This window comes from Bufo gargarizans, chromosome 1 (genome assembly GCF_014858855.1).
Source record: "Bufo gargarizans isolate SCDJY-AF-19 chromosome 1, ASM1485885v1, whole genome shotgun sequence".
Lineage (NCBI taxonomy): Eukaryota > Metazoa > Chordata > Amphibia > Anura > Bufonidae > Bufo > Bufo gargarizans.
In genome coordinates this window covers 594,967,048-594,993,460 of record NC_058080.1, presented here as the reverse complement: position 1 = coordinate 594,993,460, position 26,413 = coordinate 594,967,048, and the positions used below count along the sequence as shown (strand labels likewise).

Genomic DNA, 26,413 nt, shown 5'->3' with positions numbered 1-26,413 from the left:
ACCTTTCTTCCGTTCTTGTCTAGAGGAACCTCTACATACTGGTAACATGCAGAAAACAAATGTTTTCTTGTTGAAAAATCACAAAATGAAACCATCTGCACCATATCAGATAAGGATGCGATCGATTCATGTGAAAGTAAATCAATGCGTTCTTTTATAAAATTGGAACGGCACAAAACTGGCAGAATCCCATGTGCACAATGAATCCTTGAACAAATAACAATTTCCATCCACGTGACTTGGCAGCTTCACATAAGCAAGACATGTCTGCAAATAAGGATCCTAATAAATGAATGTATGAAGAGCAGAAATGTAATTGGAGTTATTGCTGTAATGTGGAATAGTTATTTATTGGGAAGGACATATAATTGTATATTGAGATGCACAGAATTGGCTGAATAATAATTCTTATGAAACATGCCTAGACTCCTCCACATGCCGTATATCCCCAGTGACTATAGCTTTAGCCAGTGTAACACCTACTCTCTAGGGGTCCCAGAGCCATAACCTTTTTATTTTTCCTTTCACATAGTCTTATCTTTTGTAGGACAAGTTATTATTGCATACGATGTAGTATGAAGTTGAAAGAAAATTCCAAATAGGGTGCAATTGGGAAAAAAATGGAATTGTGCCACAGTTTCAGGACATTTGTCACTACGGCGTTCTCTATGTGGTAAAACGAACCCGTTACCTTCAAAAACGTTGGCAAAAATTATTTATTTATTTTCATTACCATATTCTGACCCCTATAATTATTTTTTTTTGGTTACGTCTACAGAGCTGTGTAGGGACTTATTTTTTCCTGCATGACAGTTTGTAGTTTTTATTGATACCATTTTGGAGTGTGTGTGACTTTTTGATCATTTTATAAAAAATATTTTTTTTCGTGAGTGAAGCAATGAAAAAATGGAGTGTGATTTTTTTATTTTTTTATTTTCTTTTACTCCATTCGCTGTATGGAATAAATATTTTTATATTCATTTTAATAGTTCAGGCATTTTGGGATCACAGGCATTTTGGGATGCCTGTGATCTTATTTTTTTTATTAACTTAATTCTGGGGAAAGGGGGTGATTTTAATTTTTTTTAAATAGTTTAATAGAACTACATGTAGGTGTAAATCAGTTTTCTGGTAATAAATCACTTTTTTACTTGTTCTGAAGCATGAATCACTATGGGTACCTGCCGTCCTCCACTCTGGTCCAGCGTACTGGCTTCCTCTCATCCATCTTCCAGTCCCCAGCTTGCTTCTGCCAGGTGGATATGGCTTCAGTGGTGACGTGCCACTTGGGGACATCTCACTGCTGAAGCCAGTCAAAATGTTGCTGCTCAAACCCATTCAGGTAACTTTGACCTGCAATACAGAAGTTCTGCCAAGGAATAATCATCATTATTCATAATCCCTATGCATTTCACCATCTTCAACTTAGAATGACGTGATACTGTATGAATCTTCTGTCTTTAGTCCAATATGGCTGAAATTGAGGTATATGGTGGAAATGGCGCATTGTTGGTTTACCACTATCATCCTAAATGTCAAATATATTATTTGTGTCTGGGTACTGATAAAGATTTGGTGTTGCTCTCGATGATGCAGAGAGATATTCCATTTAATGAAGTGGTAGTGCTCTGTGTACCGCTTCTTGATTTTTAACGGATTTCATCTAAGTTTAATTCATCCCGCTGAGAGGCAGATTGAGAAGAGATAGCGTTAAATTGGACTGCTTACAAGAGCCTCTACAGTCATGAAGATTTTTTGGAGTGTTGATGTTTTGATATTTATGTGAAGGAACTGAAGGGACGGGACATATTAATTAATATTTCAGCTTTTTATTTCAGATCATATTATTTTTACTTATTATGAACAAAGTGGATTTTGAAGCAATTGTAAAACATGTTTGATACGTATTACCATGTACCCACACATGGTCCAGCAGAGCAGGAATTAAGTTGAATGAGTCCCTTTCAGTAGTAATTAGTTACTTTTTTATACGAATTCAGCACTTTCAGTAGTCATGGGGAATCTATAGACCCTGGTCTACTGAGGCCAGCATGGCCTGTTCTTCACTCTGGTGTAATGATCAGGAACATTATGTACACTGAGCAAAAAATATAAACACAACACTTGCTCCCATTTTGTATGAGCTGAACTCAAAGATCTGAAACATTTTCTACATACACAAAAGATCCATTACTCTCAAATATTGTTCACAAATCTATCTAAATCTGTGTTAGCGAGCACTTCTCCTTTGCTGAGATAATCCATCCCACATCACAGGAGTGCCTTAGACTTCCCACAATAAAAGGACACTCTGAAATGCCTCACGGAGTGCAACACATCTCCGTCGCATACAGTTGATCAGGTTGTTGATTGTGGCCTCTGGAATGTTGGTCCGCTCCTCTTCAACAGCTGTGCGAAGTTGCAGAATATTGGCAGGAACTGGAACACTCTGTCGTATACGCCGATCCAGAGCATCCCAAACATGCTCCATGGGTGACATGTCCGGTGAGTATGCTGGCCATGAAAAAACTGGGATGTTTTCAGCTTCCAGGAATTGTGTACAGATCCTAGAAATATTGGGCCGTGCATTATCATGCTGCAACATGAGGTGATGGTTGTGGATGAATGGCACAACAATGGGCCTCAGGATCTCGTCAGGGTTTCTCTGTGCATTCAAGATGCCATCAGTAAAATGCACCTGTGTTCGTTGTCCATAACATACGCCTGCCCATACCATAACCCCACCGCCACCATGAGCCACTCGATCCACAACATTGACGTCAGCAAAGCACTCACCCTCACGACTCCACACACGCTGTCTGCCATCTGCCTTAAACAGTGAAAACAGGGACTCATCCGTGAACAGAACGCCTCTCCAACGTGCCAGACGCCATTGAATGTGAGCATTTGCCCACTCGGTCTACGATGACGAACTGCAGTCAGGTCCAGACCCCGATGAGGACGACGAGCATGCAGATGAGCTTCCCTGAGATGGTTTTTGACAGAAATTCTTTGGTTATGCAAACCGATTCTTGCTGCAGCTGTCCGGGTGGCTGGTCTCAGACGATGATGGAGGTGAACATTCTTGATGTGGAGGTCCTGGGCTGGTGTGGTTACACGTGGTCTGCGGTTGTGAGGCCGGTTGGATGTACTGCCAAATTCTCTGAAACGCCTTTGGAGACGGCTTATGGTAGAGAAATGAACATTCATTGCACGGGCAACAGCTCTGGTAGACATTCCTGCAGTCAGCATGCCAATTGCACGCTCCCTCAAATGTTGCGACATCTGTGGCATTGAGCTGTGTGATCAAACTGCACATTTCAGAGTGACCTTTTATTGTGGGCAGTCTAAGGCACACCTGTGCAATATTCATGCTGTCTAATCAGCACCTTGATATGCCACACCTGTGAGGTGGGATAGATTATCTCCGCAAAGGAGAAGTGCCCACTAACACAGATTTAGACAGATTTGTGAACAATATTTGATGTTTGAGTTCAGCTCATGCAAAATGGGAGCAAAACCGAAAGTGTTGTGTTTATATTTTTGTTCAGTGTATTTTTAAATATTGTATAATGCAGCTAACAGTGGGAGGCCCTGACTGTAAACTAATGGTCCAGAATGTTATTAGGTAGTGTTGAGCAAATCGAAGAAGATTCGCCGCAAAGCCGAATTTTCTCATGCTTCGTGGTAACTAATAGATTTTCCCAGAATGGCGGTAAATTTTTTTAAAAAATTATACTTACCTCATCCTTTTGAGTGTGACGAGCTGGCCACCACCATCTTGATTAAAGATCTCACGCAAAATCCTGTGCGCAGTGACGTATGATGTCACCATTCCGGCTGGCGTGATTACATCATGGGACGCACGTGATTTCACACTACATTTTCAGTCAAGATAATGGTGTCTCGCTCTTTAAGATCAAATGGATGAGGTAAGTATGATTTTATTAACTTTAAAAAAAAATGTTACACTGTAATATTGCTGTCAGATGCCACGATCAGCTATGAACAGGGCATCTTAGGAGTACAATGATGGGGAGCTCCCTGTCATTGCACCCAGTACTTACAAAGAAATGTGCTTTGTGACGAAGTAATTTCTCACAAAACATTTTTTTTTTTGTAAAAAGCAGCCAATTTTTGTGAAGCAGCCAAATCAAATTTTTCAATACTTCGCTCATCTCTATTAACAGGGAAACACAGACAGATTAACCGCTTTGTCACATTTTGGTACTTGTAGCAAACAGATACCAGTTTCATTTATCCATATTATTCATTTCTACATTCATGACAGTGGCACAATGTGATGTCTTTTACATATGAGTAAAAGATAACCTATTAAAGGGTTTCTCTCACTTCAGCAAATGACATTTATAGAAAGTTAATACAAGACACTTCCTAATGTATTGTGATTGTCCATATTGCTTCCTTTGCCACCCTGCAATCCAGCAACAAAGCTACATTTATATGATACAGAGCTCAAAAACTTATATTCCCCACTGAAGGGATCCTTAAAGGGCATTTATCAGCAGATTTGTACCTATGTTTTATTATATGCAAATTAGCCTCTAGGAGCAACGGGGGCTTTGCCATTACTCTTAGGCCTTCTGCACATGAATGTGTGCGCCCCGTGGCTGTGCTGTGGCCCGCAATTTGCACGAACACCGACCATGGGGCAGCCGCAGCGGATCACAAACCCATTCACTTTAATGAGTCTGCAATCCGCCCGTTCCACAAAAAGATCTTTTTGCAGAATGGAAGTACGGGACGAAACTCCACGGAAGCACTCCGTAGTGCTTCCGTGAGTTTCTGTTCCATGCTTCCGTTCCGCATCTCCGGATTTGTGGACACATTGAAGGACGTATGCAGGAGTAAGATGTACAGGCCTTTTAATAAATTTGGTGCATCTTCTGGCAGTCCACACACCAGAAAGCATAGATTTACTCTCTAGCTGGTATACTAACATTTTTGGCTCTATTCACCACCACAATGGATTTGAAATGAAACGAACAAGATGTGCTTCAACTGCAGACGGTCAGCTTTAATTTGATGGTATTTACATCCAAATCAGGTGAACGGTGTAGGAATTACAACAGTTTGCATATGTGCCTCCCACTTGTTAAGGGACCAAAAGTAATGGGACTGAATAATAATAATCATAAATAAAACTTTCAATTTTTAATACTTGGTTGCAAATCATTTGCAGTCAATTACAGCCTGAGGTCTGGAACGCATAGACATCACCAGACGTTGGGTTTCATCCCTGGTGATGCTCTGCCAGGCTGCTACTGCAACTGTCTTCAGTTCCTGCTTGTTCTTGGGGCTTTTTTCCTTTAGTTTTGTTTTCAGCAAGTGAAATGCATGCTCAATCGGATTCAGGTCAGGTGATCGACTTGGCCATTGCATAACATTCCACTTCTTTCCTTTAAAAAACTCTTTGGTTGCTTTTGCAGCATGCTTTGGGTCATTGTCATTTTGCAGCATGCTTTGGGTCATTGTTCTGAAGCATTTGGCTGAATATGAGCAGATAATATTGCCCAAAACACTTCAGAATTCATCCTGCTGCTTTTGTCATAAATACAAGAGAACCAGTTCCATTGGCAGCCATACATGCCCATGCCATGACACTACCACCACCATGCTTCACTGATGAGGTAGTATGCTTAGGATCATAAGCAGTTCCTTTCCTTCTCCATACTCTTCTCTTTCCATCACTCTGGTACAAGCTGATCTTGGTCTCATCTGTCCATAGGATGTTGTTCCAGAACTGTGAAGGTTTTTTTAGATGTCGTTTGGCAAACTCTAATCTGGCCTTCCTGTTTTTGAGGCTCACCAATGGTTTACTTCTTGTGGTGAACCCTCTGTATTCACTCTGGTGAAGTCTTCTCTTGATTGTTGACTTTGACACACATACACCTACCTCCTGGAGAGTGTTCTTGATCTGGCCAACTGTTGTGAAGGGTGTTTTCTTCACCAGGGAAATAATTCTTCGGTCATCCACAGCAGTTGTTTTCTGTGGTCTTCCGGGTCTTTTGGTGTTGCTGAGCTCACCGATGTGTTCCTTCTTTTTAAGAATGTTCCAAACAGTTGTTTTGGCCATGCCTAATGTTTTTGCTATCTCTCTGATGGGTTTGTTTTGTTTTTTCAGCCTAATGATGGCTTGCTTCACTGATAGTGACAGCTTTTTGGATCTCACGTTGAGAGTTGACAGCAACAGATTCCAAATGCAAATAGCACACTTGAAATGAACTCTGGACCTTGGATCTGCTGATTGTAATTGGAATAATGAGGGAATAACACACACCTGGCCATGGAACAGCTGAGAAGCCAATTGTCCCATTACTTTTGGTCCCTTAAGTGGGAGGCACATATGCAAACTGTTGTAATTCCTTGTAATTCCACCGTTGACCTGATTTGGATGTAAATACCCTCAAATTAAAGCTGACAGTCTGCAGTTAAAGCACATATTGTTCGTTTCATTTCAAATCCATTGTGGTGGTGTATAGAGCCAAAAATGTTACAATTGTGTCGATGTCCAAATATTTATGGACCTGACTGTATATTTACTCTATCATTTATAGCAGTCTCTGGTTCATAGTTTAGTAAGTTTAGTAAATTTGTCAGGCCATGGAAGGCCATGCAACCAAATGAGTCCAGAGTGGTGTAAAGTGTAAAAAGTTGCACATTTCTGCACAAAGTCCTTGCCAAAATCTGGATCTTACATGACAAAGGGTGCAATCATTAGTGAAAATGATGCAATTTTAATTTTACTAAAATCTTATCCACGTTGCTGCTACTGTGATTTCTAAACAATTCTATGGTGGAAAATCCACAGCATATCTGCTATTTAGTAATCATACCCTAAAGATAATATATTCAATTGATTAGCACAGAGTTTCAATTACAGTTATGAAAATTGTGTTGAAAGATGGACATCCACATTAAGGAGACTGTGTTCTTAATGAAACAGGTTTCTCATTATTACAATGGAGAGAAGTTGAAATTAAGAAGAATATTTATGAGCCACCAATTGGGCTCTTCTGGGTTAGGCTACTTTCACATATGAGTTTTTCTTTCAGGTTTTGAGATCCGGCAGAGGACCTCAAAGCTGGAGGAAATTGTCAATGGGGACAAAACTGGACAAACCGGATTAGAGTGCATCACAATTCATTCCGTTCCGGTTTGTTGCGTTCTGTGACTGGACACAAAACTGCTGCAAACTGCGGTTTTGTGTCCAATTTGCGAACAAGCCGGGTCCAACACTAAAAACAATTTAAATCAATTGTGCTGGATCCGTTTTATTTTGGATTAATACAAAGCCCATTGACTTATAACGGTGTTAGTGCCGGGTTCGGTATGTTCATTTTCGATTTAATACTACAGAACGGATGCAGCCAGTTATATTAAATCGAATTAAAGCATTTTCCTCCGGTTTTGAGATCCTCTGCCGGATCTCAAAACCTGAAAGAAAACCGCATGTGTGAAAGTAGCCGTAGAGAACAGTTATCACCACACAGAAGATCTCTGTCTCCAGTGTCCCATATCTTCTCCCCTTATACTGTACCATCTCACATAGACAACGTTCAGATTTTAGTTTTTAATTTAATAGTTTTTTTTTAAATATTTTAACTTCTAGTTTTTTTTTTATATTTCTTGTGCTGATTCCCATTTTTTTCTCTCTATATATAAATCTGATATTTCTTTACTTTGTATTTAAGCTGTATGATGGGAGAACTTCTCATATATCTTCACTTCCAAAGGAAAAAAAATGCTTTTGTAAAAGATAAGTTGTACCAAAGCGCCACCAGATTGGGTACATCAGAATTGCCGCTATTTAGACCAACATTTAAAATAAAACCCACATCATAAACTCCTTTTGCATTGCTTTTTATATTCTGTCTCCTTCATTGACGTTTTAGCACATTTTTCATTTTCCTGAGTAGGAGTTACATCAATATCAGATATACAGAATACTTGTTCATTATGATACCCAGTTCTTTCAACAGTGTCAGATTAAAAAGAGTTGTCTAGAAAAGTCAGTGTTCCCAATAGCTCACTCCTGTAGATTTCTATGATCACTTAAGTGACTAAATAGGACAGTTAATTCTATGTATTCCTTTAGTAGGAACTCAAGTCAAGAGTGTATTTCATGTGGTTGAAATGATCAAAGCTTGCTTTAATCTTAGAGCATGATCATAAAAAAACTGCCCTTTCATCTAAGAACATTCATTTTACAGTCGGTCTAGACCTTATGTAATTCACCGACATGTATAGAAAACCTTTAGCCATGAAGGAGTAACTATTTAAGTTTTATTATGGTCAATAATACATATATATTTACCTTAGGTAAGAAACCAGTAGATTGGAATCTACAGGTAGGGCTCTGACAGGTCCTGAGTAGATCAGAGTCCTAAATTATGACGCAAGGGAGGAACTGTCACCGATGTGGCCAATCATTGGCTACAGTGTCATCAAACTGGATGTTCAGAGGAGGGGAACCAAGCGCTGCAGGGGGGTGCAGAAGTCGGGACCCAGTGGCCAGGCGTAGGTAAGTATGCTTCCCTCCGCAGGGCAATGAGAGGGGTTTACTGAAAGACCCCATAGGATGAACGACCCCCTTATTTTGGCCATACAGTAGAGATAAAAAAAGACAAATTGATGACCTGGGATTCTGCCTGCACAGGTGACCTAGGTTTTTTGCAAAACCAGCTTTTATTACCGTCAACTGTAGATTTGCAATGTCTTTTAGAATATATCCATGCAACATATACAGTAAGCAAAGATTATCACTTGAAAGTATTTTTTGTCCTAGGCACAATACTTTTGAAAAGGTGAGCGCCTTTTATAAGTGCAGCCAATGACAGAGCCTTGAAAGTCACGGAGGGCGCACCATGCTTGCATGGCCACTGCTCCCATTTATTTCTGTGGAGCCAATGAAAATAGCCTAGCCAGAGCTCGGCTATTTTCGGCGGCCCCATAGAAATTAATGGAGGGCGGCCACGCATCCACGGTGCGCCCTCCGTGACTGGTAAGACTCTGTTTATGAAATAGGTGTGGGCACCAGAGGTGGGACTGTAGTGCCCTAGAGCAGGGAGTACTTTGACATTTGGACATTTGTGGACATTTGTGGATATTTGCTTATATCCACTATGCAAAGTTAAAACTTCTTACTTTATTTCTCTTGAAAGGGTTACCTTATACTGTTTAATACTGTGTAACTGCATTTTATATGTTGTGATATATATCCTGTTCATTATCACTGTATTTACATGGCTCTGTGGAAAGGGTTAATGAATACTGAAAGACTGTTAGGGCTTTGATTGAGAAGCTGGTCATTTTCCACAGCTGCCATAGGGTTTAAAGAATACCATGTTTTGGAGGGAAAACCTAGACTTATTTACCACCATGTTTTGGAGGGACGAACCCAGGCTTGTTTACCACCAAAAAGCAGACAGCCTGACCTTTTAAATGCTTGTTTTTAGCTATGTTGTTATGTCTGGAAACTTGTTTTTGTCTGGAAAATCTGCTGTGTCATTATCATTGAGTATCATTGAAGCTCTAATGTAAGTCTATACCAGACGGGAGCTGAAACAGTGTATCTGTTTGTGCTGAGCCTGCATAAGTGACCAGAAGAAGATGGTAAGATGGGGACGCTGAGTCACAGACCATGGGTCACTAGCCCTGTGACCAAGGAGCCACAGACTGTGGGCCCTTGACCTAGGATGCCAACCTTCTGAGAGAGAGAGGGACAGCTAGCTAAGGCCTTTCCTCAGCATTAAACCCTTCTTCCAGGGAGGAGACTCTGCCAGACTACTGAGTGACCAGAAGAAGACTTTTGAGATGGGGATACGCTGGCACAGACCATGGATCACCAGCCTTGGACCAGGGTACCAGCCTTCTGAGAGAGAGAGAGGGACAGCTAGCTAAGGTCTTTCCTCAGCATCAAACCCTTCTTCCAGGGAGGAGACTCTGCCAGACTACTGAGTGACCAGAAGAAGACTTTTGAGACGGGGATACGTTGGCACTGACCATGGATCACCAGCCTTGGACCAGGGTACCAGCCTTCTGAAGAGAAAGAGGGACAGCTAGCTCAGGCCTTTCCTCAGCATCAAACCCTTCTTCTGCCAGGGAGGAGACTGGAGAAGTCAGCCCAATGCCTCGTATGTATTGTTTTGTACCTGAATTCTTCTAATAAAGAAGCACCCTGGTTACTGCAGACCCTGACTCTCTGGACTTATTTCCCATTAGGATGCACCATGCCTTACCATCCCTTCCGGAGAGCAGCAACACGTTGTGACACATCGACGGTGTCCGGGGACCCAGCCTAGCTTTGAGGCCACCCCAAACCCTGCCACTGCAGGATGTGCACCTATTAGACAATGAGGGTATATAATAGCAATATGCCCCCATTGTTTGAGATGGGCATACCCCTTTAATGATGAAGATAACCCTTTAGATAACATTTTCCTCTCACAGCAACAGTAAACTGACAATAGATCGCCTATATAGGGGATCTTATCAATTGTGTTGTCTGCCACAATATAAAAAAACTGCCAATAATTTAAAATAAAATAGTTTTCCATGAATATTGAGTATTTTTTTGTTAAATATCACTTTCTGATGAGTGTCCTTTTAAATGGCTGATGTAGCTCAGTGGAGACCAGTAGATTCTATAGTCAGTTTATCTGCAGTTCTAAGAAAAAAATGCCTTGTGAGAAATGTAGTGCAAAAAAGACAAGGTCAGCTCTGCTACAAGAATAGCTCTAGAAAGAAATGAACGAAACTTATGGCTGTATTAGACAATCTGAATCATTCCTCCCGGCAATTGCCTGCTTGCTAGCGGAGGAGACCTCTGCTATTATATGCAGCAATCTCCTATCCCAGCATGGGGAGGAGCGATTGTTATACAATTGTTTGTCCCCATGCTGTCCAGTAGTTTGCCGGCAGCAGATCGTGATATGCTATTGGCAATAGATAATTTGTAAACCTGTTACAAGATTTGGATTACCCGAAGAATGAGCGTTTGCTCGTTCATCCGGTAATCGGCGGCAGTATTACACTGCCAGATCATTGTTAACGAGCGTTCATACAAACACTTGTTAGTGGTGATTGGCCCGGCAATCGCCTGGTGTAATATAGGCTTTGGTCAGTTTACTCTGAAACCTACCGGTGTTTGAGAGAAAACATACCGTAAAACCGATCTTCTCCTCACTCTGCTCAGCTTAATTGACAGGCCTCTCCCTATACACAAGTAGGGGGAGCAGTCAATCTGACCTACATATGTAATTCTTATTAATATATTAGCACAGTTCTTGAGTTTTCACCATTGGCTTTATGTTTATGGATATGTTTGGTTGAACTATGAGATGCTCACTATGCCTGTACTTTGATTTTATCATTTCTATCAGAATAATATGCACTTTCATGTTCAAAGTAGAAAAGATATTTATTTGCCGTTTTTTATTCTAGCAGTGGCAGTACCTTTTGCATTTCAATTCCTTGTTTGCCCAAAAGCGAAAAAAGGGGTTAAGTCAAAGATAAAGGTTTATATATTTTTCATTTCTATAGGCAAGTGCTAAGTGACACAACTTCCCAATCAAAAGTGAGAACTAGCCTTAGGCAGCCAAACCTGTAAAATATAATTCAAAGAGAAATATGCATTAGGCGATCAGACATAATGCACTAAACACATCACAGAAGTGATGTCGAAAATTCTCTTGTAGAATGTTCATGTAGCCAAGGATGATAAGATTGATATCTTGAAAGACTTTGTCATCATTCATTTCAGCATGGCATACTGTATTGTATAGATTGGGAATTCTATGAAGTGTATTGAACACCTTAATACATTTATGTAATATTGACATTGGGGTACGCCATAAATGTGTGACAATTGGGGTTCGAAAGCAGCCCTGCCTAGCTTCACTTGGAAGTCACCAGGTTGGCCCAATGACCTTCTGTCTATGAGAGTGTGTAGGCCAGATTGTTCCAATGGCTAGCGGTTTGTACCAATTATTGCACCAATCTTTAAACAGTCATCCCTTAGGTTGGATTTAGACATTGCAGTTATCGGGCAGATTATCGGGAAAAAATGTTCCTGCTAACGCTCGTTCCCGACAATCTGCCTGTGTAAAGGTTTCTAAACAGCTATCTGCTGCCCAGAAACAATGCAGCTGCATGAGGATGAGTGATTGCAATAGGGATCCCTCGTTTTCATACTGTGGAGGTGATCACTGCATGTAAATGCAGAGCTTCACCTCCACTGAGCGAGCAGCCGACTGTCAGGGAGGAACGCTTTCTTCTCGACAATCTGCTGCTCATTGCGCTTGTTTAGAATACAATACTAACTGATTCCAGGGCAACATTGCTGAAAATATTGTATTGACCCCAGGACTCTATATAAAACCAGTAATTGTCCTGTAGCCCTTAAAATGTCAACCTTCCACTAAAAAAGTGAAGATTAAAGAAAATTAAGCACAGAACTAATACACACTAAGTAAGTCCTAACATATAGCAGTCAGGAGAAGCTGCTAGAACATGGTGGATCACTTTCTAGAAGGATGGAAGCCTGAGACTTGCACAATGTTGAGTGAGGAAAATACTATGGGGGAATTTATCTTTCCCCCCTTAATAGTGGTATTCCAGTTTTGCAACTTTTTAAATGCCATTGTGACTTTTTTAGTTGAAACTGTCATTTTTGTGCTGTCCTCACCGGGTTTCCAAAAGGTGGTGTGGTGAGGGGTGGATGTGAGTGGGACCAGTGGCCCCAGCACATTTATCAATATTTACACCACAAACTGGCATAAATGACTGAAATTGACAGCACCTTGGATACTCTACGGCAAGTTTTACGGAACCTTTTTCTTCAGAACTATATATCAATCTACTCAGCTCCTCCTGAGTGAATGGCTTCAGTGCAATAGAAGCATCTTGTAGATGATTTGTGTTGCTTGGAGTCACTGTAGGTCACAACAAAATTAGTGGAGATCTGTTGACTGAACAAGATATTTGAAGGAAAGAGCACTAAGAATAATAAAGTAAAAGAACACAAAGAAATACAGAACAGTTTGCCTGCAGTTATATTTAAGCTGGGAACATTGGTTAATACTACGGCAGCTAGATTCATAGTCCAGTAGGAATAGCTCCACAAATAAAAAGTAGCCTTGATGGTAAATATTAGTATATGGCTTATATGCACATACTTCAAGAATAAATGCTCATTTATTTCTATGGGTTACACCAAGGCTTCCCTGGTGCAGTTTTTTTTTTTTTTTGCTGCATTTTATTCTTCTAAATACAAGTCTTTTCTCTATATTATAACATAGCTGCTACTCACATTCAAATATATATGCATAAGGTTCACAGACATATGAAAACTGAGTATGAGAAGGAGATGCGTGAAGCTCAAGGGAGGTCTAAATGAGAAGTATGACCAAAACATATAATAGCATTAGTAGACACCTTGTAGTATCATAGTATATTTTTCAGGGTCTCAGATCCCTGTCATTTTAAAACAAATAATAGCAGTTTATACAGTAAAAGGAGAATTTACTGGTGAATATGTTGAATTTGTAGTCCAAAACGGGATGGTGGTAAAAAACTGTTCTAATGTTTTCTTATGGGGTTCTTTCGAACTATAATAGGCTTTGTTGTAGAATAGATTTTTTTTCCATCTCAGTTTTCTTCTGTCTCATTAGTGATTTGGTGTTCACAGCAGGAATAGCAGACCCTGCAGTGCTAGTTTTGCACTGAACATCTGATGAACCTCATTATAAATCAATACGTGTCATGGATACACTCTGTGCATTCCGCCATCCCTCTATCCGAGGAGGGCACGGGCGCCTAGCTTCCACTCCTGTGTCCCATGCTGTAACCTGCAACCAGGCTGCAAGGTCTCTTTCTGTGTGTGTATTACTGCAGCACTGCAAGGATTAATTCCCTTTTTGCTCTGTATTCAGTGTTTTTTACTAAAGAGCTCATCATCTCTCTTATATATGCTGGGCTGTTTTGTTCCGCTCCTTGCCTGAGCAGTAGATGCAGAAGCAATGATAGTAATATCAAACAAGACTTGAGAAACTTGAAACTGAAGCTCACAGTTGATTTTATTCCACCAGCTACATATACTCTGAGTACTATTATTGGTAAAATAATGTTTTCTAAAATTACTCCCAATTTCACTCTTGATTGTTGTCCTTTTGTTCAGTTTTAGGCTGTACTCCTTGTACTTAAGCTCATTCTCTTTCGAAAATATTACCTTTGTATATTCAGTATTTTTGTCCAGTAAGTGAAGTCTTCAGAACCAAACACAATATGGCCTATTTGACTTAAAGAGCACCTGTCATCATGATCAGTCCTTGTTAAGCCAGACACACCAGACTTGGTAAGGTGGATTATGCTAAGTGCCTGTCTTGTAGCAATCTGATCTGTCATTTTAGAGAAAATACTAGTTTTATTTTTATGCTAATAAAGAGCTTGGAGCACCAAAAGAGGGACCTAGCCTCTAAAGTATTGCTTCACATCATGTGTGCGATTTCAGGGCTTTCACATCATGTGTGAGATTTCAGGGCCAGGGATCAGAACACATGATGCCTGGCCCTATAGATCGGATGGAGGGTGGGAAGGAACTAAGGCTGAAATGCTGAGGTGAAGTGGTGCTCGAGGGGATAAACCTGCCCTTCTGTGCTCGAGTGGATAGACCTGCCCTTCTGTGCCCCAACCTCCTCATTAGCATAAAAATATAAGTAGTATTGTCTCCAAAATGACAGAGTGGATTCCTACAGGGATGAGTTCATCATGCTAACAGATGCTCTTTAACATGCTGTACATTTACAAAAGAAAAAGAAAATCTCTGTATTTACTTGACATACCACTAGTGATGCCTTCAAGAATTATACTTGTCATCTTATGTTAGACTTCTGCTAACCTAGAGAAGAAGGAACCAAAGACTTTTTGGCTTTTCTTCCTGACACTGATGATTCTAGCCATCATGAGCCCCTTCATTGTAAGATCAGTCAGCAGTCATGGCAGTAATATCCCACCAATAGGTAGTGGTATATCCTAGTGACACCCTATCACTTACTGTGTGGGTAAAACCTATTTTAAAGGATATATTTAGAGAATGTTTTTCTGTATTGATTGCGTAGATATACGGTATACGTAAGTAACCGTTGTTTATTATTCTCATCCAACAGGTGACAAACTTGAACAATTTCTGAGATCTCTGAACAGCAGCAAACCACTTTATTTGGGTCAAACAGGTCTTGGTAATATTGAAGAACTTGGAAAACTTGGACTTGAACCTGGAGAAAATTTCTGCATGGGAGGACCAGGGATGATCTTTAGCAGAGAGGTATTGCGAAGGATGGTGCCACACATTGGTGAATGTCTCCGTGAAATGTATACAACTCATGAAGATGTGGAAGTGGGTAGATGTGTGCGGCGATTTGGTGGAACTCAGTGTGTTTGGTCCTATGAGGTAAGTCTGCATCACGCTAATTCTTAATATGTAATGTATTCACATTATTTTGAATAAATGGATTCATTCGATAAGATTGATTTAGCATCTGGGACCAAAGTATGGACCCACAGCTCTCAATCACTGTCAAGGTCCCTCATTTTATCCCAGGGACACAAGAACTTTAGATCTTGGGTGAGACACTTAGTTGATTGTACTGTACATTATCATTATTTCCAATCCTGTTTACCCACTGTCTTGGGAATTGCTCTTTCTCTCGGTAGGTCCAGATATTGTAGGTCCCTTGCTGATAGGTTTGTTTTAAAAGCTGGAAGGACTTATGGAAGTTCTTAAAGAGATTCTTCTGTTTCTTTTATGGCATTTCACTTACAGTCTAGCGTCGTCAGCTACATTGATGCCAGGCTGTGTATCAGTCTTCTTGCATTACTGGTCTGTGGTTACGACTTCTCATTTTAAGGGACACTTACGCAGAGGAAAGAAGATTGCTATATATGTTTTAACAAATTTACTGAAATGTTAAGATGCGCAGAAAATGACCTGTAGATGCAAAGTCGTGAAATGTCTTCAGTTTTCTGATTAATACTTCAGGCTATGAGAAAGACTTGAGGGATGAAATGAAATTAGTTTTGGATAGTGCAGTACTGATAAGATGGCTGAATTTAATCTCCTGGTTTCCATTAGGTGTAAAAAAAAAATCACAGATTTGCACAAATGTGTTGACTTGCCAGTATTTATTATGTATTATGGGTGAAGAATTTCTTAAAATATTAACGTCTGGACTGTGTTGTACTGTGTGTGTATTTCTCTCATAGGAGGAGATTTATCAAAGCTGGTGTAAAGTAGAACTGGCTTAGTTGCCCATTGCAACCAATCAGATTCCACCTTTCATTTTCTAACAGTCTAAAAAGTGAAAGGTGGAATCTGATGGGTTGGTGTGGTCAGTTTTCCTTTTCACCACTTTAAATAAATCTCCCCCATAGTGTTTAGTCATGACCTGTGGTTTCAAGGGTCTCAAGGCAGCTAACAAAGCATAACATAGATGGGACCTTTTAACTAAATTCTGCAGATGTTCATGAAATAAATCTATTTTGAGGATTTTCCAAGCATGGTCTGCAAATCATATTCAATATGTGACTGCCAGTGGGTATTTCAGTAGTGAGATATTCAGAAGATCGTTGCAAAGGGCATCTATTAGCAGATTTGTACCTATGACACTGGCTGACCTGTTACATGTGCGCTTGGCAGTTGAAGGCATCTGTGTTGGTCCCATGTTCATATGTGCCCGCATTACTGAGAAAAATGATGTTTTGTTATATGCAAATGAGCCCCTAGGAGCAATGGGGGTGTTGCTGTTACACCTAGAGGCTCTGCTCTCTCTGCAACTGCCGCGCCCTCAGCACTTTGACTTTAGGAGAAGTCAGAGCCAGGCGTGATCTCGTTTAGGGCTCATGCACACAAACGTATTTGTATTATTTTTCTGTTCCGTTTTCTTACAGGTCCGTAATGGGTGTGCAAAAAAAAAAATTTCCATTCTGCAAATAAATGGAACATGCCCTATTTTTGTCCATTTTGCGGACAAGGACAGGCATTGTTACAACGGATCCACAAAGAACAAAAAAATAAATAAATGCAACACGGATATCACACAGATGTCATCAGTTTTTTTTGCAGATCCGTGTTTTGCAGACCGCAAAATACATACAGTCCTGTGCATGAGCCCTTACACTGCCTGGTCCGGTCTATCAAGGCGCAGAGGATGTGCTGAGAGAAAAGAGCAGACAATTAACGGATCTGCAACTAAAAGGATGTAAGGAGGGCACCATGAAAGTAAGATTTTTTTTTCTTGAACTAGAGGGTTGCATTAACCTTTGCAGCCCTCCCGGAGGATTTCGACTGGCGTCTTTCTTCTATCATAGACGCCAGACGGAATCCTACAGCTTTGGCCACATTGAAGTCAGTGGGTTTGCAATGCAGGCCAGTGTCCATGTTTTACGGATCTGCGGTCCGCAAAAATGGACACAGCCGTCACGCAGACATGTGAATGGGGCCAAAGAGTGAAAGAAACACTACAGCATACTAATTAGGAAATTGGAAACAGTCCAGCAGCAGCACACCGAGCCCAGGAGGCTATTAACCCTTGCAGTACTGCAGAGTGAAGTGAGGTTCAATGAAGCGACGCAGGGTGAGAGGAGCGGCTCCTGTGCCCGCCTGAAATAGCAGGGCATCAGTGGGCATGAGATTCTGACATCCAATCATAAGTGCGAGCTGGAAAATTAGAGTGTCAGTCACACAGGAGGGGACCAGACAGGAGCGGATAAGCAAATTGCACTAATGTAAGTTACACATGCAGCCATTAAAATATAAACGAGTCATAAGGGGCTTGTTTTATTATATCACCTCATAAAGTAACAGAGGGTTTCTTGCACTGTAATATGTATGGCTCTCAATAAAACATATCCAGCCCACGCTGGGGTTTTACATATTAAGTTATATGTGTAATTTTCATAAAGGGAATGAATCTGTAAACATCACTACAGCAATATCGGATTAGATCCTGCTGAATACAGTACGACATACAACATTGCCTAATATGAGAAGCCACTGAAATGCAGTCTAATTATTGTAATGCATCTGCAGTGCTAATGATAGCGTCATGATTCTATGATATCGCATTCATTAGACTTTAAAATGCAATTACATTTTTCTCTATTTGTGGGGAGTCACCTAGTAGCGGAATAGTATGTCCTCCCTGGTGGTTGCTGTACAGTTTTATTTTGTACTTGAGCTTGTTCATTTACAAAGAAGGATAATTTGAAAAGGGCAAAAGAGCCATAAATGTGTTTCTCCAGCCATTTCACAACAAACACAATTCCAGCATCTATAGTTATAGGTAAGATTAAATATCAGAGCTGTGTGATATAAAATGTATCTGAAAACAGCTCTGATATTATGTCCCTGATTATACCCTTCTAGAAGTTGTTAAAGGGGTTGTCCGGGTTCAGAGCTGAACCCGGACATACCCATAATTTCACCCAGGCAGCGCCCCTGATGTTAGCATCGGAGCATTTCATGCTCCGATGCTCTCCTTTGCCCTGGGTTCGCACAGGGCAAGGGCTCTTTTTTTTACTATAACACATTGACGGGCGGAGGCTTCGGCCCAGCAGTGTGTTCGGCGATGTCATCGGCTCTGATGGGCGGGCTTTAGCACTGCCCTAGCCGTTTTACAGGCACCAAGCGTAAAACCCCCACAAAGTTGCAACATTTTGTGCAGGCACAACGTAAGCCAAACTTTGCAATTTTAGGCATCAGTTTTATGGCGCGGAGAGGAAAATAAATGTCCTACACGGTTCTTTGAAGACAAGAGCTTTGGATCTATTCCAGGGACGGATTGGGAACTTAAAAGTGGCCCTGGAAAAAAACAACTAAAAGTGGCCCCATGTTGTAGATGGATCCAAACTGATAGAAGGCAGGGCAGCACAAGTAGGTAGGGACGACAGAAGGTGAGCTAGCAAATCCATAGTGCAGTATAAAATACCGCCTCAGCAGAACCAAATACCACAGTGCAGCACATAATATTGCCCCAACAGAACCAAATACCACAGTGCAGCACATTATACTGCCTCAGCAGAACCAAACACCACAGTGCAGCACATTATACTGCCTCAGCAGAACCAAACACCACAGTGCAGTACATCATACTGCCTCAGCAGAACCAAATACCACAGTGCAGCACATAATATTGCCCCAACAGAACCAAATACCACAGTGCAGCACATTATACTGCCTCAGCAGAAGCAAATACCACAGAGCAGCACATTATACTGCCTCAGCAGAACCAAACACCACAGTGCAGCACATTATACTGCCTCAGCAGAAGCAAATACCACAGAGCAGCACATTATACTGCCTCAGCAGAACCAAATACCACAGTGCAGCACATTATACTGCCTCAGCAGAACCAAACACCACAGTGCAGCACATTATACTGCCTCAGCAGAAGCAAATACCACAGTGCAGCACATCATACTGCCTCAGCAGAACGAAATACCACAGTGCAGCACATCATACTGCCTCAGCAGAACCAAATACCACAGAGCAGCACATTATACTGCCTCAGCAGAACCAAATACCACAGTGCAGCACATTATACTGCCTCAGCAGAACCAAATACCACAGTGCAGCACATTATACTGCCTCAGCAGAACCAAACACCACAGTGCAGCACATTATACTGCCTCAGCAGAACCAAACACCACAGTGCAGCACATTATACTGCCTCAGCAGAACCAAATACCACAGTGCAGCACATTATACTGCCTCAGCAGAACCAAATACCACAGTGCAGCACATCATACTGCCTCAGCAGAACCAAATACCACAGTGCAGCACATTATACTGCCTCAGCAGAACCAAATACCACAGTGCAGCACAACATACTGCCTCAGCAGAACCAAATACCACAGAGCAGCACATTATACTGCCTCAGCAGAACCAAATACCACAGTGCAGCACATTATACTGCCTCAGCAGAACCAAATACCACAGTGCAGCACAATATACTGCCCCAGCAGAACCAAATACCACCGTGCAGCACATTATACTGCCTCAGCAGAACCAAATACCACAGTGCAGCACATTATACTGCCTCAGCAGAACCAAACACCACAGTGCAGCACATTATACTGCCTCAGCAGAACCAAACACCACAGTGCAGCACATTATACTGCCTCAGCAGAACCAAATACCACAGTGCAGCACATTATACTGCCTCAGCAGAACCAAACACCACAGTGCAGCACATTATACTGCCTCAGCAGAACCAAACACCACAGTGCAGCACATCATACTGCCTCAGCAGAACCAAATACCACAGTGCAGCACAATATACTGCCTCAGCAGAACCAAAAACCACAGTGCAGCACATTATACTGCCTCAGCAGAACCAAACACCACAGTGCAGCACATTATACTGCCTCAGCAGAACCAAATACCACAGTGCAGCACATTATACTGCCTCAGCAGAACCAAACACCACAGTGCAGCACATTATACTGCCTCAGCAGAACCAAATACCACAGTGCAGCACAATATACCGCCTCAGCAGAACCAAATACCACAGTGCAGCACATTATACTGCCTCAGCAGAACCAAACACCACAGTGCAGCACATTATACTGCCTCAGCAGAACCAAACACCACAGTGCAGCACATTATACTGCCTCAGCAGAACCAAATACCACAGTGCAGCACATTATACTGCCTCAGCAGAACCAAACACCACAGTGCAGCACATTATACTGCCTCAGCAGAACCAAATACCACAGTGCAGCACATTATACTGCCTCAGCAGAACCAAATACCACAGTGCAGCACATCATACTGCCTCAGCAGAACCAAATACCACAGTGCAGCACATTATACTGCCTCAGCAGAACCAAATACCACAGTGCAGCACAACATACTGCCTCAGCAGAACCAAATACCACAGAGCAGCACATTATACTGCCTCAGCAGAACCAAATACCACAGTGCAGCACATTATACTGCCTCAGCAGAACCAAATACCACAGTGCAGCACAATATACTGCCCCAGCAGAACCAAATACCACCGTGCAGCACATTATACTGCCTCAGCAGAACCAAATACCACAGTGCAGCACATTATACTGCCTCAGCAGAACCAAACACCACAGTGCAGCACATTATACTGCCTCAGCAGAACCAAACACCACAGTGCAGCACATTATACTGCCTCAGCAGAACCAAATACCACAGTGCAGCACATTATACTGCCTCAGCAGAACCAAACACCACAGTGCAGCACATTATACTGCCTCAGCAGAACCAAACACCACAGTGCAGCACATCATACTGCCTCAGCAGAACCAAATACCACAGTGCAGCACATTATACTGCCTCAGCAGAACCAAACACCACAGTGCAGCACATTATACTGCCTCAGCAGAACCAAACACCACAGTGCAGCACATTATACTGCCTCAGCAGAACCAAATACCACAGTGCAGCACATTATACTGCCTCAGCAGAACCAAACACCACAGTGCAGCACATTATACTGCCTCAGCAGAACCAAATACCACAGTGCAGCACAATATACCGCCCCAGCAGAACCAAACACCACAGTGCAGCACAATACACTGCCCCAGCAGAACCAAATACCACAGTGCAGCACATCATACTGCCTCAGCAGAACCAAATACCACAGTGCAGCACATCATACTGCCTCAGCAGAACCAAATACCACAGTGCAGCACATCATACTGCCTCAGCAGAACCAAATACCACAGTGCAGCACAATATACTGCCTCAGCAGAACCAAATACCACAGTGCAGCACATCATACTGCCTCAGCAGAACCAAATACCACAGTGCAGCACATCATACTGCCTCAGCAGAACCAAATACCACAGTGCAGCACATTATACTGCCTCAGCAGAACCAAATACCACAGTGAAGCACATCATACTGCCTCAGCAGAACCAAATACCACAGTGCAGCACATCATACTGCCTCAGCAGAACCAAATACCACAGTGCAGCACAATATACTGCCCCCATCAGAACCAAATGCCACAGTGCAGCACATCATACTGCCTCAGCAGAACCAAATGCCACAGTGCAGCACATCATACTACCTCAGCAGAACCAAATACCACAGTGCAGCACAATATACTGCCCCCATCAGAACCAAATGCCACAGTGCAGCACATCATACTGCCCCCATCAGAACCAAATGCCACAGTGCAGCACATCATACTGCCTCAGCAGAACCAAATACCACAGTGCAGCACATCATACTGCCTCAGCAGAACCAAATACCACAGTGCAGCACATCATACACACACTGTGCAGCAACTGTATCACTGTCCTGAAGGAAGGCACCTCCGGTAGCTGGCCAGGTACACGAGTACCTGATGCTTCTAACATTTAATAATGTTGAGAGCATCAGATCATTTTGTACCCAGCTGGCAGCCATGAGCTCGGGCGGCCCTCTAGGCATCGTCCCACCAGGAAATTTCTCTGTAGGGTCTGTTGCCTGTCCACCCCTGGTCTTTGCGTAAAAAGTTTAATTTTTGATCCATAAATGCTGCTTCTCCCAGTACACAGAGTACTATTCTTTCTTCTTTGCTGGTGATTTCTATCTGCTGACCAGTTATGAAAGATAGAGCCTTCTGGAACATACTGTACACTGTTAGTAACTGCATGTAGGAAAATGGCTTGGGGAAATTGTACTAAAATGCTGTATGTTATCTTAGTTTAAAAACAAATACCTATAAAGGACTACCAGACCGCATGAAGTCAATAATATACAAGGGCAGGGAAAAGGCGACATCAACTAGTGGGAGGCACAATGGTACTAATTCATACTGCTCCAACATATAATTTAGGCTACTTTCACACTGGCGTTTTGGCTTTCTGTTTGTGAGATCCGTTCAGGGCTCTCACAAGCGGTCTAAAACGGATCAGTTTTGCCCTAATGCATTCTGAATGGAAAAGGATCTGCTCAGAATGCATCAGTTTGCCTCCGTTCCGTCTCCATTCCGCTCTGGAGGCGGACACCAAAACGCTAGTTTTAGCGTTTTGGTGTCCGTCTGATGAAACTAAGCCAAACGGATCCGTTCTAACACACAGTGTAAGTCAATGGGGACAGATGTCTTTTCTATGACACAATCTGGCACAGTAGAAAACGGATCCATCCTCCATTGACTTTCAATGGTGTTCATGACGGATCTGTCTTGGCTATGTTACAGATAATACAAACGGATCCGTTCTGAACGGATGCAGACGGTTGTATTATCTGAACGGATCCGTGTGTGCAGATCCATGACGAATCCCCACCAAACGCGAGTGTGAAAGTAGCCTAAGAACTAAAGTGCATGTGCATTATACATAATACAAAAGGCAGAATCAATTACCCATAATGTGCCTCCTCCAGGATGGCACCAACCCTGGCGCGCGTTTTGGCCTGAATGAGATGTCCCCCCCTCCCTTAATAGGGCTGCTCACCTGGTTAGATTATGTTCATGGCACGCCTTGCAAAACGAGATGAGATATAGCCTTAAAGGCATTTTATGCCATAAAATAATGAGACGCACCATTACTCACCTGGAATCACGGTGGATGTATGTGTTCAGTAATGAGTTATCTTTTGTTTTATGATGGCGTGTCTTCCCCTCTTGGCTGTGCATTAGTTAGGCATTCTAGGAAATACTATCAAGCATCTTCTGACAGGGTCAAATTGGGGAACGTCATGGTAGAAAGCTATGCAGAAAATCTTTGTACCTTCCTAATAAAACCTTGAGTGGCTACACATTACAGGGTGGTCTAACCAGGATGTGTAGGCCTGGCCTCACAGATTCCCAGGTGGTCACAGCAATGTTCCCCCTTCTCCACCTTCATCTGCTTCTTCCTGAAATCCAACATTATTCTGCACCTGCAGGTAGCTGCTCCTTCCCTCAATCTCTGCAGAAGTGGACAAGTACTTTGTACTCCCTTTCCTTGCTACAGCAGCACCTCTGCCTAGACAGATGCTTAAATAATATATTGAAATGGCTTCTAGCAGCCCGTCCTAGAATGCGACTAGGATGGGTTGCCTCTACTTCTACAGCTGCTTAGAGGGGGTTGAGGATCACATTCCTCCTTCCCGTTCATGTTAGGCCTTAGCCATGACAGAGGATCTCATCATTACTATTGTAGAGCAGAGTTCCTGCTCTACAGTAGGTAGCCCTGGTGTGATCATACATGAGATATGCTGTCAGGCTGAGCAGCCTGACAGCGCATCTCATCACTGTGCAGTGATGGAGCACAGTATAGTGAGACTCTCCCCAAGCAGCTCTAGAAGTGTTGGCAACCCATTTGATACATTCCTGAAAAATCCTTTTAAAGGGGTTGATCAACGTTTTATACATTTTAAAATTCTGCCCCCTCATTAAGTCACCTCTGCAGCCAGGCATTGGTTGCAGCATTGCACATGGCCCCCCATCCAAGCACAGCGAACGGTACGTTTGACTGAAAAGGGTCAGAACTAAGTGGCGGGGAGGTAAACATGCTTGAGCCCAAAAATAATAACCGTGTGTATTGAGAAAGTAGTTTAACCATACAGCCTTCAAATGCACTTAGGGCTTTCAAGAATTTTTGGTTGTTAAAATGTTACAGACCTTCACAAAGATGTACAAAAGCACAAGGTTCCTTCATGTGAAGTGTAATACATTTGAAGGAATGCATCAATAACTTATCCGGTGGATACATACGAGACAATCACTGACTGTTGGAATTAGCCACAAATCAATGAAATGCATCACAAGGAGCCCACTACTTCTGCTGCGGAGGCATAGTCACACTCATACAAGGCCAAATGATTGACTCATACGCTGGTTTACTTGAAGGATCAGCATTTGGTCTTATCACTGCATGTCTTGTCCCTGTTATCTAGAGTGTTAGCCTTTTCAGAGTGAGGTATGGATGCCAGAGTGAGGTATGGATGCCAGTTGACCTTAATGGAATTCTTGTTATGGACTTTCCACTGCAAAAATCTAATGCACCTGAGCACTTGATGATCTCTGTGCAGTGCAGGCAATGTAATATTAAACGGGGTTCCAGGATTTTAAGGCAACTGCCTACTGTGTGAACAGGAAAGAAAAAAAGGGGTCAGTCAGCACATCCCAATGCGCAGGTGCACGCTGCTATGGCTGAAAACGCAAAGAAAAAAATACAATGCAACAGCACTCTGCAAGCCAAATAAAGTAGTGTAATGCTAATGCTATGCTTATTAAGTAAATTTGAGATTCTTGGCAAATACATTTTGTACTAAATTATTTGGGCCCGTCTGCCACACGTCAAGGCAATCTCTGTAAAACAGGAAACTAACACTAAATTCTACCTGTTATGTGTCATGACGGCTACCATAACATTCAGGGAGCGTAGGTCCCACATGCATGCTGGGCCCAGTGAATGATAAGTGAATGATGTACTTGATGTCATTGCTGTAGGAGCGGAGGGGATTTAAGGGTAGGTAATCCTCATTTTTTACTTTATACAATTTTAGTTTCTTTATTGGACTGATTTTAGTACATTTCGTTATCCCCTATAAAATAACAATTGTGGAACATCTTTGTTACGTTGTGCCATTTCCATGTTATTCCTGCTAGAAATCAATGAATAAGGCCGAATGCACACGTGGGCGGTCCGTGGTATCCTCGCCTGGCATCCTGCTGACAGCAGGAGCGCACTGCGTCATTGGTTGCTATGATGCCATGCGCTTCATGCCGCCGCTGCACTACAGTGGTATGATCTATACGAGTGTATTACTGTAGTGCAGCGGTGGCATTAAGCGCACGGCGTCATAGCAACCAATGTTGCTGTCAGCAGGATGCCAGGCCGGGATACCACGGGCCGGTCACGGCCGTGTTCCACGGCCATGTGCATTCGGCCTAAATCAAATTCTCCTTGTCAGCAGGGGGTGTCCTAACACTGGCAGCACACACCCAACTGGTAACACCAAGTTGTCAATTTATTCCTGAATTTCTAGGAGGCACTGCAGAGGAAATGAAAAGTTCTATGAAAAGATGATCCAGAATCGCTTCAGTGTCTGGAATACAAGTCCTCCTCTCCTGTGTAGCTTCGACATCTCATGAACTTTCCCTTTAAATATGCACAAGATGTTGGCCATGTTCTTACTTTTTTGTATTATGCTCGCTCATCGGGCGCTGTTCAACTTCTCATGACAGAATTTTTTTGTTTCTGTCATGTGAAGAGGTATGTAATTACTTGCAAGAAAGGGGTGGACTGCTTTTATTATAGGCTTGGTTATTATATACTGTATATTACATTAATAATAATTATATTTCGCATGACAGGAAGATGCATGGAGCATGTGCTTTTTCCAGTACCAAGTGCTTAGAAATGACACCTCACGCAATAT

General features: G+C 42.2%; 1 protein-coding gene across 1 annotated transcript in view; it reads left to right on the top strand.

Annotated features, from left to right (window-relative positions):
- CHSY3 (chondroitin sulfate synthase 3) overlaps positions 1–26,413 on the top strand; it is a 347,641-nt gene that overhangs the window by 25,629 nt on the left and 295,599 nt on the right. The window contains exon 2 of the mRNA XM_044290996.1: positions 15,189–15,472. Within this exon, the coding sequence (XP_044146931.1) occupies positions 15,189–15,472 (284 nt within the window). The remainder of the gene's footprint in view (positions 1–15,188; positions 15,473–26,413) is intronic.